The following is a 15,839-nucleotide window of genomic DNA, read 5'->3' as shown; positions in this document are numbered from 1 at the left end:
CGTGTGCTCCCGCTCTAAATTACTTTTAAAAAAAAAACTCAAGCCTCGAACAAACTTAAAGGGTTTTGGGAATATTAAGGAGCTCTGTTACCAAAAACAAACAACAAAAAGACTTAAAAATGTTGTTTACCTTCCAATAGCTCCCCTTCTGTGAGTGTCAGGGATGTGAACACATACTTCAAGAGGAGAGCGTGTTACTTACTGACCTCCAGTCAGCTGCTCGGTTGATAAAAGAGGCCTCAGCCTTTCTTCTCTGTGCTGCTGGATGGCAACCAGCATATAAACATATACCGGCACTGATTGGCTGAGAGAACGGGAGCGGGAGTCATGGGGAACATGAGAGTAGCACAGTGTTTTTGACAGAAACAAATAATTTTATTTTAAAAATATTTCACTGCTGATACATACAATACACTCATCATACTCATATATATTTGCATAAAGTATACTCTTAACATGATAATATTTAAAGATTTGATACATTATTGTCAGGTGGGGAGGGGTATATCAACAAGGGGAACACTTTATTGTAGTGTGTAGCGTAAAACCATTGAAACAGAAAACCACTAGAACAGATACAGGGGGGGGGGGACCTTGCCAGCTGCTGCCTGATTGGAGGAGGACAGGAGGGGGTGGGGGGTGGGGGCAGCAGGTATTTTAATTTAATTAACAGTCCTGTTTCAACCCACCGAGGGTTTCACACAGATGGGTTGAGACAGGAGCTGCTGCGGCTCTTCCACTTGCACCATTTTGCATCCCAGACTGGATACGCTCTCATTTTTTGTTGTCTTGTTTTTTTTTTTAAAAGAGGGCTGCCAAATGTTCAGCCACCACCGAGCGGCTGACGTCAAGCCCGGGATGAAAAAAAACTTCTGCCCACATGAAAAGAAAAAAAAAAAAAATGTTCGCCCAGCCTCCATCTCATTTATCTGCCCCCCCCCCCCCCCCCCCCCCCCGTCTACGTTATAGCCCTCTCTGCGAACAAGGTAGTTTGCATTGACAGTTACGTGTGTGTATCATTTAGTGCTAAACAGGCCAAATTCAAGAGTAAGTGTGGGATTCTTTTTTTTTTTAATTTTTAAATTTTTTTTAAAACAAAATCCACATACTGTAAATCTGCAGCAGAATTTAACTCAGAGGTATTTTTTTTCCTTTAACTTCTTCCAACTCCAGCAAAATGAGTTAGAAGGGGGCTGTTCGGGACATGTTAGGTCAGCTTTTAAATATTCAGATCACAGAGGCAAAAGAAATACGTTCCCAGGTCCTGCGCTGAATCAGAACGCTGATCCAGAGTCAGGCCTCCTGCTGAGGAGCTAGAGTTTATTGACCGACCGTCTGACCGCATCTTAAGTGCTTCATTTGGGTATCGGCGTCGAGGGGAGGTGAACAGGCGGAGACCCTGTGACCCTGTGACCCCCCCCCCCTTGCCTGCATCGTGATCGCCGTCCGGAAGCTGCGCGTGAGGAGCAGGCTTCCCTAAAATGGCAGTGAAGTGACGCCTCCTCGTGGAGGAGCACGAGGATCGCCTCGGTTCGCAGTCCAGTGGCTCTTCCTTTGAGACTTGAAACGTCTGCAGCGGCGCGCCGCGACAGCCGCTGCTGCTCCCACCAGGTTCAATGAACCTCCTTTTCTCCGGATTCCTTAAAATGTGCCGGAGAACACGCACTGGAGAACAAAGCAGTAGGAGGTCTTCACGGGTCCAGGCGCTTTCTTGGAACCGAACTGGGTCTAAATGATACTCAGTTTCATCATGTTGTGTAGGGGGCCCGTTGTATTGGCTACGTGGCTCTGAGCAGACTTGCTATCAGCACTGAACTGTGCAGTCCATCCATATCTACACCCTCTTATCCTCCATCAGAGGGTTGCTGGGGACTGCAGCCTTTCCCAGCATGCACTGGGTTGCGTGTCTATCCCAGGGCTGAGTCCCAGCTCCATACTACATACAGTGTACATTTCTATAGCATACTGCTTTTGTTTTATGCTAGCAGGAAATTATACGATAATTTAGCCGTCGGATTAAAAGCGTTCCTGGATCTGTTTTACCCTCCACAATTAGTTTGGCTTTTAAAATATAAACACACTGAAAACTTTCTTAGAATTAGTATGTAGTATGGGACTGCGACACAGCGCCACGGCCATGAGGTGATTGTGGCGCAGTGGCCGCAGTCGGCACTGCAGGTCACGTGACACACACGGGCCCAGAGAGCCACAAACACAACCATTATGAAAGCAATGGTTGTTAAACTATGAACGCATTTGTTTGAGCGGGAGAAACATTCGGGCAGGACGCTACGTTTGATCAAAATTTGAGCCGGATCAGTCCGATAGGGACTTTCGACAGTGTTGACTGACGGCGCACCGCGCTCCTGCCAGTGCTGATGTTCTCTCTGTTATCAGGTTAGTAGTTGCACAGGTTCACCTCCGACAGGGTCGACCATTTTGGACTTGTCAAGCATGTATGAGAGTATCGTTTCTGGACAGCTTACACTTCTTACAGAAGTGCTGCAGGTAGTTTTAGGCAGATCAGTTTGTGTTTAAAATGAATGGGAAAAAAAAAAAAAAGAAAATACAGAATCTGCTCTACTCTCCTGGGAAAATATAATTTAGTGAGGACGAGCTGCAGAGTAGCTTGGAGAAAGAAAAAGAACATTCAGGTTTTGTCATCACCTAAATGAATGTGGATTTTTGCGGCCTCTGAGAAACCTCCGGGCAAACCTTCGGAGGCTAACTGTTGCATGTTCACTTCCCATCTTCAGCATCCACTTCCTACGAGGAGGCTTGAACGTACAGAGTCTCAGGAGTCCTGTGTTGGTTCTGGGGTTTGGCCCTTGACCTGGCGACGGCTGGGCCCAGAGCCACTGCTGGACAGAGTTCAGTTCCTCAGCAGACGCATTAGCACCGCAGTCCTGTAACATCAAATTCCATTCACTGGACTATTGTTAGAGTAATGGTCTCTCGCCTCGTCTGCAGGCAACTGACACTGCCAAAAAGGATCATCTCAACACCATCATTCAGGGTCACTTGTCCACCGAGCAGGAATGATGAATCAAAAAGTAGGAGTATAATCCGAACCGCAGCGAGAGCCTCGTCTCCTCTTGTGTGTAGCACTTTTAGGAAAAAAAAAAAAAATCGTCAGTATCTACAGCCTTTTTACAGGGCAGGAAACATGGCAGCCAGAATTCACTCCGACTGAACTCCCTCCGTCAGTGGCTCCTCTGCTTCTTCCCCTTCCCGCTTCCTCACAAAGGCCAGGGCAGGTCGCTGAAGTCGACGGGGCCGCCCAGGCCGGCGTCCGCCTCCAGCAGGGACATGATGACCGCCATGGCCGCCTCGTCGTTGCTGGGGCTGCTGGAACCGGGGTCGTCCATGATGTCTATGCTCAGGTGCGAGTTGTCACCTGGATGAAAGGACGAGACGTTGAGAGAGTGATGTTCGGAAAAGGAGACGCCGCACAAATAAACTCAGTAAAAATTGAGGTAAGAAAGTGTGTTTAGTGTGTGTTTAGTGTGTGTGTACATCCGACTCACTCATGATGGACTGGTTGGAGTAGGGATAGCCCACAGAATCAGGTCCCGGAATGATCCCTGTGCTCGGCAGGTCGGGTGTCCCTCCATTCTGAATCTATAGACAGTGACACACATACATCATCAGCATCAGCTTACCGTGAACACGGATCAGTGTCTCCATTCTGTCCTCAAATATCTTTGCGTTTGTTCTCAAAGAACGGACGCTGAGGCACATGGGAAGGACATGTCGGCCTCACACGTAGACGCATTCAGTTCAGTCACCGCTCCAGGAAATAGTCCGGCACATAACCCCCGGCAGAAACGGGGCCCGCCGTCTTTACACGGCGGCTTTTATACGGATTAACGCGTCATGTCTTGTTCCTTTAATTGGGGAGCTTTTAGCGGTGCTGGCAGGCAGACTTTGCTACCCTTGGACGGAGCCAGGGTTGCGGTTTCCGACAGCTATTTCTGGTCGGGAGCTCCAGCATTTTGGGGCAAGATGAATGGTGTGCATTACACACACCTGTTATTCCAATGTGTCGGCTACGTATTTAAATCAGCATTTTGTACCTTCTTCTGTCAGTCAACACCGATTAGGCTGCCGCTCAAAGCCGCAGCGTTTCTGCCATCGGTGAGGGATCGGAGAGGAGGAAGTGGATCTGATACTGTAGTCAGATTGGATAAAATGCTGTCGAACCCCAGCCTTATGAAGGAAACAGTGTGTGTGTGTGTGTGTGTGTGTGTGTGTGTGTGTGTGTGTGTGTGTGTGTGTGTGTGTGTGTGTGTGTGTGTGTGTGTGTGTTACCTTCTTGCCCCCTGGAGAGCAGGTGTCGGGTGGCGGGGTGCTGGTGATGTTCAGCGGGCTGGAGCCACAGCTGGAGGGGGAGGAGCCTCGAATCCTGGTAGAGGAGACGCAGATGGTTGCAATGATTCCCAAACACACTTCACACTTCCTCCTCCTCCTCATCATCATCATCATCCTCCTCATTATCTTCATCATCCTCATCCTCAAAAAGAACCGCACTGAGTCGCAGTTTTTCCTGGATAAGCGGTTCAAATATCATGTGGCCCACCTGCAACCTATTTTTAACACTTGTACTGGAATTTGTCAGCGTTGCCATGACAATGAGTAGATACCACATCTATCAGGGGAGACAACTGGTTTAATTACGGCACCGCAGCAGTCTGAGTCAGCACCGGCCCGGAGGAGTGTGAACACCCTGTCCTGTTTCACACCGGGAAGAACGTCTGGTACGTCTTCATAAAATGTTCCGTTAAAAAAAAGGTCACGTCCCGCACATTTTATGTCATGCGAGTACAGCTTGCTTCTGATTATCTGATAAGTCGTGCCTGTATCACCATCATCTACATTAAAAACTAGGCCACAGGGAGGGGGTGGGGGGCTGATCTCACCTCTGGATCTCCATCACCTCCTCTGCAATCATGCGTCCAATCTTGCCGGCTCCCGCTCTCGTGCCACCGGGGATGCCGGGCACCGTCTGCAGCGCCCGCCGTCCTCCGCCTACAAATGAACAGCAATCACGAGGGGGGGGGGGGTGGGTGAATGACAATGGTTGCGGGTTTGTTTTTGGATAAATCTTTTTGTTGAGAGCAGTATTTTACCCTCGGAGGTGAGGACGCTGTCCATGCTCTGTGGTGAGGCAGCAGATTGAGGGTAGTCGGACCCTTCCATCATCGGACACCTGGAGAGATGAGCACACGTGTGGAAATGTTATGCCGTTCCACCGCTAAGCGTCACCGGTATTAGAGTGTCCCCGGTTACTTACGACACGACGGTGTTGGTGGAGACGATGTACTCCACCTCCTTGGTCCAGGGGTTCATGAAGCTGAACCATCGGCTCCGCAGCGTGATGAAGGAGCCGTCTTTGATCTTGAACTTGTAACAGTTGGTGTTGATCTTCTCCCTCATCTGCAGCACTGCGGACAGAGCCATCAGCACATCAGACATACCCAACACACGACCCATTCAGTCACTCATCAACCTAACGTCGGTCCCTCGGCAGGTACCTTGTCTGTGGCACTCCGCCAGGTGGCCGATGTCGTCCTGGTGGAAATACTCATAGAAGGAGGTTCCCAGCAGCTCCTGGGGCAGGTAGGCTAGGATGGCTGTGGCTCTGGAGGGACGGACAGACAGACAGACAGACAGACAGACAGGGGAAGTTACTGTCAACTTCCTAAAAACTTCACCATGCGTCACAGCACTCCGTCACGTAACGTCGCTTTCCTGCGTGGGGAATTTAAAATGTGCCCATCCTCAACAAGTCCCCGCCAACTTATTTTCAAGAACATGATGTTTAATTCAACTGTAATTGCAACAGCAGATGAAAAGACAATAGAGCTCTTAAAAGCATAATTCTTGATACGAACAACAAGCGATACATTTGGAGCGGTGCGACAACAAAAATGGCTAAATAAAGTGTGATATATATATAAATGTGCCCCTACCGCACCAGGAGCGGTAAAATGGATTTAAATCGAATCACTTTCTGCATGAATTAACTGCCAGAAGATACAAACTAATGTCATCTATCTATCTAACAAAGGTCCTACTCCGGATATTAAAAATCGGTGTGGAAATGTAATCCAGGCTTGTGATAATATTCCGAATTTGGTGCGGCCCACGGAAACATGTTCCTGTCGGATATTCCGACTGTGGCGTTTTCCAATTAAGACATGTGGGCACATGCCGATGTTATTCTGGTTTTAGGAGCATACTTTGGGCGTGTACACAGTGCACTTGGAATATGTTTTTTTTTTTTTTGTGACTCATGGCGCAAAAGAAAAGCCCACATTTCCGGTCAGAAGGAGAAACAAACATACTTCTAAAGGTTTTTTGTGCAAGTGCAAATATCACAAGGCAGATATTAAGAGTACTGCTGTTATGGATCGACTGACTTTTGCCTGAATGTGTCCGCTGGCGCTTTATTATTATTATTGATATTTGAAAAAATATACTTGTGTACTTTTTTCGCTTCTCACCTCTGATCAACGAAGACAAATTTGCCGTCGATGGCGTGCCGGGAGACGTACTCCGTGGGCTTCACCCTGATGTCTGCCAGGCTGGGTTGGGGGACGATGTGGGGGTGCAGGCGGCCGATGGCCACCAGGCAGCTCAGGTTGCAGCCCTCGTTGTCGGGCTCGTTGTCCTCGTCCAGACCCATCTTGGTGGGCGGCCAGCTCTTCAAGTAGCCCGTGCTGTGGATGGTGCAGAAGCTCTTGCGGTCGGCTGTAATGAGAGTGAGAGGCGGGGGGGGTGGTTATAATTGGACATGGACTGGAACAGTCTTAGCGGGATGCCGTCCCCCATGCTGTGGGGATGATGAGAGATTCTTATGGTTCGGCGAACTGAATCTGACAGGGGGTTTACACATGTTTACAAAACCAGCTCCGATTGGCTGATCACATTTGAAACTGTTACAAAACAAAAGAAAAGAAATAAAAATGAAATACTGGCCCTTTCACTTTTGTTTAATGCATTTTGACATCTATAAAAACACACACACGTGACACAACTGTTCCCAACTGATGAAGAAAGATGACGACTCCCGTGTCACTTCACAACCAGGTTTAGTTTCCGTTAAAAAACCCCCCAAACAAACAGACATTTGCCTTCACAAAGTCAATAACCTTCGCAGTGCGTCGTGGATTTTCCCTTCCATCATCAACATAATCATCCGTAATAGGTGGTCAATAAGAAAACGCTCAGGCACGGCTGAACTCCGACGTGCCATTGAAGGACTGTCTTCGCAGTCCAAGGACACTTAATGATCCAGGCTAATATGCACTGCGTGAGGGACCTTGCACGCAGTACCACGCCTGACCTCATCATAAATATGAGGAAAGTCTTGGCAGTAAGCCGTTAGCTTGTTACATTCTTCACCCATATGTATGTAGGCACAGGCCACTACGGTTTACAGAGTACTTAACTGAACCAGTACTGAATTGGCAAAAGGTCTTCCCCCTTGGTGAGAGGTGAATCTGTGAGAGTGGACCGTTTGTTGATTTATGTTCTAAAAGTCCAATAAAAAAAAAAAAAATCTGAATAAATGATTCAGATTCTTTGCTAAAAATTAAAAGAAAAAAAAAAAAAAAAAAAGATACTCAGAGGACTTGAGCCACTTTATAACAGGACTTAACTCCATTCCCCCACCCTCTGTGAAACACAAAGCAAGACATCAGAGGGAGAATAAAGTTCGTCTGTATGAAATATTCAGCCGAACGCTAAAAAATTCAACGAGAACGGCGACACAGCCGATCTGGGTTGCGTGCGTGACTGTGCTCGAATGGCCTGCGAAAGTGTTCCTCTGACTATAAAGACACTTAGTCGCTGATGGGGTGAACTGGAGTGTAAAAGTAAGCAGGGCGACGAGCAGCCAGCCATATGTTTCATCTGCTCTCAGGCCACTGCAGCAGAGATGACGCACTCGGCTGGGGGCGCCGAGCGGAAGTGCTCCAGAATGGGCCGCCGGAAAAAGCGGACGGGCGGTGAATCCACGGTGGCCTGAATCATGCGGGACGTAGTCGAACTTCGAAAAAAAGATGTCTGAGGGCTTTTAAAATAACGGAAATAGTTCAAAACACTGTGACGCCATGCTACTGCAACAGAGGACACTGCACTATTAGTGTTTCTGCATCATCCATCACTGCTGCAAAAAAACAAAACAAAACCCATTGTGTGCGTTCACGCCGACTTGTTTGGCTCGGTTACAACAAACCCTGGTGCGTTTTTGATAGGCCCGTTTGGTTAAATAAAGGTTCAGTAAATAAATGACTGAATACATGCACTGAAAGAGGCCAACTTCCTCGGTTGTGTAACGGAGGCGCTGTCATGCCAACTGAGGTGTGATTCCTGGTTCTAATAAGGATGTGCCTCTAAAAATAGAAAAAGAGGAACACCAGGAAATCAGGACTTTTGCTTTCATAAGAAGCTGACTGAAAAGGCTGAAGGCCCTTGATTGGCACTCAAAGACTGAAGGGGAGATGCTTTGGGGGCTGCTGGGAGAGGCAGCCTTGCCTCATTTTAGGGCAGAACGAGGACTGTGGGCGACTGTCGCTTGTCACGCTTTGAGAGAACAGCACTGTACCTTTTTTCTTCGAGCAGGTGGAGGGAAAGTCTTTGTCCTCTACTTTGACAGAGGGCCTGTTGCATTTCATCCTGCAGAAAAACGACCGTCTGGCTCCAGAGCAGAGTCTGGACGGACCGGGGGTGATGTCAGTCTTCACTGGAAGACCCGCTGCAAATACAAAACACTTAACATAGTAACAGGCTTCAAAACTGTTTCCCTTTTTTCCCCCATCATTCTCAAAGACACAAAAATAACATGGGGGAGGCACATCTACACTCCTGTAGACAAATTCAATTGTTCTTTCTACTTTCAGCGCCTCTACTTTAAAGTCTTGAATGATGCTCCAGGTGTGTTTGCAGTCTTAGAAAACGTTTTTCCACTGAGAAAATGTATTGGACCTTGTCATAATTTCTTCCACTTGCTTTTCAGTTACATTTCTGTCAGACTTCCATCTTTTCTTTGTAAAATTAAATTCGCCCAATCACCCAATTAAAGCTCACACGTCTCAGAGGAGCATCAAATCGCGCTGTATGATAATCTCTTGCACCTGACAAAGGTGATACAACATGCTGAGCGCTAACATTGCTTTAAATTACAGCACAGAGATATAAAGCTGCAGCAAAGGGTTTACGATGACTAGACAACACAACCAGGTGCTGAAATTCACTAGGAACATTTTCACTGACGTCACGGGGCAGCCTTGAGATTGCCGACGGCTCAGTTTGCGCTGCTGTCGCGAGGACACAGTGGATTAAGACGCGAGCTCGAGGGGGGGGGGGTCAGCATGAACTGGCGCACTTACTTTTAGCGTCAATGAGCCTCTCTCGCGGGGCCGTGTCGGAGGAGGACAGCTGCTCTTTGACCTTGGCGATGTCCTTGGGGTGAAGGTAGTCGAACAGGCTCTGGCCTATCAGGTCGTTCTGGAGGCGGCGGGGGGGACATGGGAAGGGGGGGGGGGCAAAGTGAGGGACAAAGAGAGAATAGAGGGAACAAAGTGAGGGGAAAAACTCCCACAAACACCTTCAAGCGAGGTCAGCGCCGTGCTTGATGCTACTTTACATATTTGGGGTGGTGGCCTTTCTGGGAAACTGCAAGGCAACTCGCATCTTTACAGACAGAATTTCTAACTCAAGTAAGACAGGTTGGGATGATGTGCGGCTTGAAGGAGATTATTCACGGTGACGAAATCCTGCTGACTTGTGAGAATCCTATTCATCCTGATCAAGGTCACTGCTCACCGAGTGACTGACAAAAAACACAAAACAAAAAAAAGGACGGAAAAAGTTTCAAGTCCTTCATGGCTGAGCCGGCTTACCTGGCTGTAGTTGAGAATCTTGTAGACGGATTCAGAAACAAAGAGGATCTTTCCACGGTCGCACCCCACCACAAACAGGAAACCATCCGCAGCCTGCAATATATATCCAAAATTAGGACACACAGTATGATTTAGCTGTATAATATATAGCTTGATGTTTTGTATCAAAATTACAACACAAGACTGGGGATTAGTAAGTACATTGAGTTTATTAAATACTGCCCGGTGAATATTAGAAGTATTGTGCTACACTGTCTACCTGGATTACTGAACAATGTACCCCTGACGGTGTGTATCACTAAGCGTTGGATGCCTGATCATCAGCACAGCACTCACCCTTAGTATCAAGTGCTTCAGTTCGTCATCTGAGAGGAAGGAGGGCTTGTAGTTGGCCTCTGTGTACGGGTTGGCTGCACCTGCACACAACAACACACACACTACTCACACCTGCACATGCGCATATAACAGTTCACACAGCTTGTAGTCCTCCCATGAATGAAAGCAGCTGGTTCTTCCCCACCGCACCTACTTTAATGAAACTATGAAAGTAGAGCCCTCCCCCAATATCCTGCCTTCTGTTTCACCAGTTGATCCTGACCTCTGAGTGTCTTCATGTGCTGGACAGCCATGCGCAGCACCGTCAGCTTGTCCAGCTTGCGGGACATGGCGTTGCAGGTGGGCACCAGCGACGCCAGCTCGTCGATGAAGCTGTTCATCTTGTCCCTGCGGCGCTTCTCGATCTGGCTGTGAGCCTCTCTGCGGAGGAAGACGCGCAGGACGTTAGTGAGGCGGTGATCTTACATTGACTGACCCCCTGACCCATCTTGCAGGTATAAATCCAAAGTAAAAAAAAAACCCCAAAAAAACATACACAAAAATGTCTGATTTGCATTTCACCTGTTGTACAAACAAGACTCCTAAAATTAAACGCAGCAGGAAGGCGAGAAGTTATCCTTCAACGGGCCGCGTTCTCGCTCTGCGGATTACCCATCACCTCACAGGTTACATCTAAGTCAGCTAAGCTCAACGCAAACAAAACGCCGCTCTCTAAAGAAAGATGAAACGCCATTTTTGGTGTTGCGTCCATCCGTCAGGACTGAAAGAACACATCCGAGGGTCTATGCAGCTCGCCTGTTCTGCCCTCACTGCAGAGACTAAAAAAATTTAAAAAAGGGAAAGATCTTTCCACGCGAGAGAAAGAGAGCTTGTCATTAGCCTTTAGGTATGCTCTTACAGTCCCTTAGTTCCGCATAATGCTCGATCTACACATCTCAATGTATAAAGTTTCTTATTATCAATGTACACAAAGCGCTCTCTGTCCCCTATCAGACAGAGTGACATTTAATTCATGTAAGAGATTAGCAGGCGGGGGGGGGGTGAGAGAGAGAGAGAGAGAGTTTTTATACCTGGCATTCTTAATCCGGCCCTGTTGGTCACTGCAAAGACAAACAAAGAAATATTAGAGAGGGGGGAAACTGGCTGAACGGGGAGCGCTTCAGACAGAATTAACATCACGGTTTGAGCTTTAAATTTATGGGACAGGAGGCATTTTAAAAGAGCGAGGAAGGGAGAGCGAGGGAGGGAGGGAGGGAATGGGCTAACCTCCGCCGGTTCTGTAACCAACCTCATTTGCTGGTTTAAACAGCGCTTATGCAACGAGGGTAAAGCTCCGGGGGTTTATATTTGACTGTACAATCTGATGTACTGATGTAATACAAATATGACGCAGTTTTGATTAAACGTCTTCACATTCTTTCTCACACATGCGGTCGCGTCAACAATGAGGGGGCAATTTCCATCGCTGCACCCAGAAAATGCTTCCAGTTGCGCCGTCGAGACGTCTCAAGAGATGGACCTCGGACAGATCAATTCGAAAAGCTATCCACTTTGATAGATACCACTAGATGTAAGGGAGAAAATATATGCGCCTTACGGTTTGGGTGAGCCAACCCTCCCTTAAGTTGGGATTTAAAAGGGAGCCTGGATCATTTCAGCAGCAGGGGATGTGATAAAACTCCAGTAAATACAACAACACTGAAGATTAAAGCGCCCTCTTAATCACCACGGTAATGACGGCCTCTTACCTTCCCAGTTTATCTTTGTCTGGGTCCATGTCGCTGTGGAGGGAAAGAGGGGGAAAGAGGTGTCAGTTTCGGCAAGAACATCAGAGAACATTCAAATAACCACAGCGCTTCCAGAGAGGGCTAAGGCGCTGGGTTCAGCTGGTTTGTTTTTCAGCCTATTCAACTCTTCAGGGTAAACTTCAAGTAAACAGTTTGAACTTACTCAAATGAGAAGCCATCAATTCTGCAAAGAAACACAAAGTCAATCATTAGTTTTCTGTCAGGTGGTGAGAAATGTGATTCCTTAAAATGTGTACGGTGTAAAAAGCAACACTGATGGTGTTTAATAGAACATGTATTTTATAGGGTTTTGACTGTGACAGGAGTGATTAACTCAACAGACGTAGACTTTGGTTCTCTACAAATCAGTCATGAGGTTTCCTTTCATTCCTCTTTTTGTTCTGTTGTTCTCTTTCTCTGTCCTCACTCCTTCCCCGGTCCCCTACTTCCCTCCTTTCTTTCTCTCCGCCCACCCAGCCTTTTTCTTCTTCACTTTCCTTTCTTTGTTTCATCCTCATTTTTTCTTTCCCTCCTTCCTTCTTTTCTCCCTTTGCCATCTCCCCTCCCTCCTCTCCTCCCTGGTGTCCTTACTGGTAGTCGGTGGTGCTGCCCTTCCTCTTGCGGGTGTAGTCCATGCCAGGCGTGCTGATGGAGCTGGAGATGAGGTCGGTGGAGCCGGGGGACATGAAGTCAGTCATTGTAGACGAGATGTCCATCCTTTGGTCTGCCATCAGGTCATCTGCAGAGCAAAGAGGGAAAAAAAACCCCTCTATTATTCAGCCTAACGAACTGTTCTGAATGTTATTACAAAACACGTGTTTTGTAATAACTGTGGGCGAGTGTTGGCTAATTTCAGGGTTGCTTTTAATTGTAAGAAAGCTATTCCACCTAACGTTTAGTTTAGAAGTTGAGAACAGGTATCTCTTGGTAGTCTCTCAAATGATTGGTCCAAAAGGCGTCAATCAAATGTGTTTTGACTCATAAGCACTTCCCCCAGAGACGAGGAGAGCAATCCCGCTAGCCAGCACGTATTAAGGCAGCAAAGTGAGTGGCAAGTGTAATACAGCGAGTATACGTTAAGGGCAAAGATGGAAAAAAAAAAACAACAACAAAAAAAAAAAACATTCACAAATCATAGAGAGTGCCGATATACAGAAGGAAGTAAAAAGATAATAGATATTAAGATGGGTGGGGAAACATTTGCTGGGAGTTTCCATGTTTGAAAAAGGCACAATATTATGAGGTCACACTCACCACAGATGTTCATCACAGCCTCTGTGTTAAAATCATCTCCTTCCATCCACTCGACTGTGAACACACAAAAACATCATGTTTGAGTCACTCTGAAACTGTGCCCCCCCCCCTCAAATAAATCCACACACTGAAAGAAAACACAGACACACAACCGTTGCCTGGACACATGCGGCAAACATTATGCCATCTAGGTCAAATGTGGAGGCAGAATAAACAGGAAGCCGCTATTGTTTCAGTATAGAAAACACTGCATGCCACGGTTATTATTTTCCAAGGAGATTTAGGTCACACCGTATCAGTTACATGAAAGACATAAATCTAAAATCATAAGAGACGTGCCACTCGCGTCCCAGTTCCCTCATTTCAACTCAATGTATGTGCAGATTAAGTTCTTGAAGAGATAATGAGAACTACTCCACTGGGTAACTTTACTTGGAGAGTAACTTGCCCTCTCTGGCTGAGAAAGTTTCGAGCCCCTTTCATCACCGACCAAGACGTGTGCTCTGTCGCACCTGTAACCGCACCCAAAAGTGATGTCACGGTGCACGACGTCACTGGGCCAAGAAGAGAAACCGCCGGAGGTCGGTGAAAACAAGATTTTTAAAAAAACATTTTTTTAGGAGTCACTCTTTAATTGACAGTTGAGTAAATCATCACATTTAGTCCATGACTTGTGCATGCAGGCATATAACCGACTTTATAACTGTATTAAAGCGATACATTACAGGTTTGTTGTTGAGTAAAACTAATCAGGACACAACACGTTTGCTTAAACCGTCCATATTTTCATTAACACTTGGCTACTCCAGCAGATATATTGACCTAGTGATGGAATCTCAACAAATATTCAGAGTTAGTTGCCTCGCGGGTGAGTCGGAGCAAAGCTACCAGCTTGCCAGTGTCGGTAAATACAAGACACCAGCAAGGATTAACAGCAACGAACTTGCATGGCTTGTCAGACTCCGATATGTGGCTGCATAATGGAGATGGAAGTATACCTCTCTCCCTAGTGGGCATTACCGTGCAAACCTGCAAACTCTGCAATTCCAGCTAGCTGCCACCATGTTATTTCACTCTCCACCTTCTGTCCACTTGTGAGCAAAAAGACTGCTGTGCATTTCCACACACATTTGGTCATTTGGAGATGGATTTTTACGTACAAATTCACCTATTTAAAAAGACATCAAGCTTTGGATGTCAGTCGCTCAGAATGCAGCGGTGCCAGCGGACATTATTGGTTTTCAGGGGAGGCTAGCTATCACTATATGACCCTATAACTTGGCAGGATGAATAAGCACCTGTCTCTGGTAATGCATTCAACTCAATGACAGTTCTCACACGAGTCAGACTGATGCACAAGTTCAGTGGGCAGCCTCCCTTGGTTCAAAGTCAGCGCTCTGAAATATGAGCGGGGACAGCCTGCACATGGAGAACAGAGCTGCTTCAGTCACCTGGATAGGAAACTGGAACAGGTCTCCTGGACGGGCCTGGTGTGGTCGGGATCAGTCGGGCCTGCTCTCCGCTCTGGTCTGGTCTCAGTCTGGTTTGATTCAGCCTGACCTAGTTTCATCCGATTTGATGTGGTCAGTGTGGCCCAATATGATCTGATCCTTAAGCAGCTGGTGCAACCCGTCTAGTCCTGGAGAGAACCAAAAGAGAAAAGTCAGTCATCTAAATCAAGTGCAAATCCGTCGCTAATCGAAAAAAGTCAGCAAAATGAAATACAGCTGAAAATATCCATACAAAGGGCCACATGTGTACGTAACATGGTAAAACTTGACTCAAAATATGGACGACATAAAACAAGAGCACTCCTTGTGTTCACTACTGCTGACCTGAAAAATGTCATGAGTGAATCTGGGCTAATTGGATCATTTCCTGAAGCGCCTTTAATGCGCCGATGAAAGCTAAAAGCAGATTTTTCTCTATTCCGTTTTAACTTGTACGCAAGCCGGAATTTGCGTGGTTGCTGCTCTTCAACGTAAACACTTCGAAGCTTACTGATCATTTCAGAGGTTTTAAATAACCTCATAACCTGAAGTGGCGCCAACTTAGAGGACTCGGCCTAAATGTTTCTTTCCCCAGTCTTCTTCTAATTCTTGGAAGATCGCTGAGAAGATTAGAGGCCCATGGCAGGCTCCAACAGCACCCCAGGTCCTGAAAACAGTGATGGGCATAACGTGGCCACGTCACGGCTCTCAAGCTTGCCGTTCTCACACAGCCATAGGCCTGGGCTTTCTGATTCTCATTCATAGCCCCTGATCGTTGATTTTGTCAGCTAAAATGACAACTAGCGAGCTGATTAAGGTAACATTAGCTCCAGCAGGTTGGTTGAAAACGATGTCTCCGGATAACTTTTCAATGTTTCCAGCAGATTCATCTTAAACCCTGTTCAGTGGCTCTTAATTATGCACTTGATGCCCACGTACATAATATTATGCTAATGGCCCGAGGCTAAAGCAGTATGTCCCAGGCCAGCAGTCAGCATCCTCACCAGTTGATGATCCGTGTAGAAGACGTGGAAGGATCAGCATTGTTCCTGTATTGCAGTGTG

At 47.0% G+C, this 15,839-nt stretch overlaps 1 protein-coding gene across 1 annotated transcript; it reads right to left on the bottom strand.

Annotated features, from left to right (window-relative positions):
- Positions 1-3,138: 3,138 nt before the first annotated feature.
- On the bottom strand, positions 3,139-14,807 carry bmal1a (basic helix-loop-helix ARNT like 1a). Its single transcript, XM_070906666.1, has 19 exons — positions 14,737-14,807; positions 13,286-13,339; positions 12,623-12,770; positions 12,195-12,215; positions 11,993-12,025; positions 11,315-11,344; positions 10,507-10,664; positions 10,245-10,324; positions 9,909-10,001; positions 9,396-9,513; positions 8,612-8,761; positions 6,507-6,753; positions 5,535-5,641; positions 5,294-5,444; positions 5,130-5,209; positions 4,920-5,028; positions 4,312-4,405; positions 3,528-3,621; positions 3,139-3,397 (listed from the first exon to the last, which is right to left on the bottom strand). Exons 2-19 carry the CDS (start codon positions 13,329-13,331, stop codon positions 3,240-3,242), a joined length of 1,917 nt encoding a protein of 638 aa, XP_070762767.1. The 5' UTR covers positions 13,332-13,339; positions 14,737-14,807; the 3' UTR covers positions 3,139-3,239.
- Positions 14,808-15,839: the final 1,032 nt, after the last annotated feature.

Source organism: Enoplosus armatus, chromosome 6, assembly GCF_043641665.1.
Source record: "Enoplosus armatus isolate fEnoArm2 chromosome 6, fEnoArm2.hap1, whole genome shotgun sequence".
Taxonomy (NCBI): domain Eukaryota; kingdom Metazoa; phylum Chordata; class Actinopteri; order Centrarchiformes; family Enoplosidae; genus Enoplosus; species Enoplosus armatus.
Note: the sequence above shows the minus strand (reverse complement) of the source record. Positions and strands in the feature narration are given on the sequence as shown.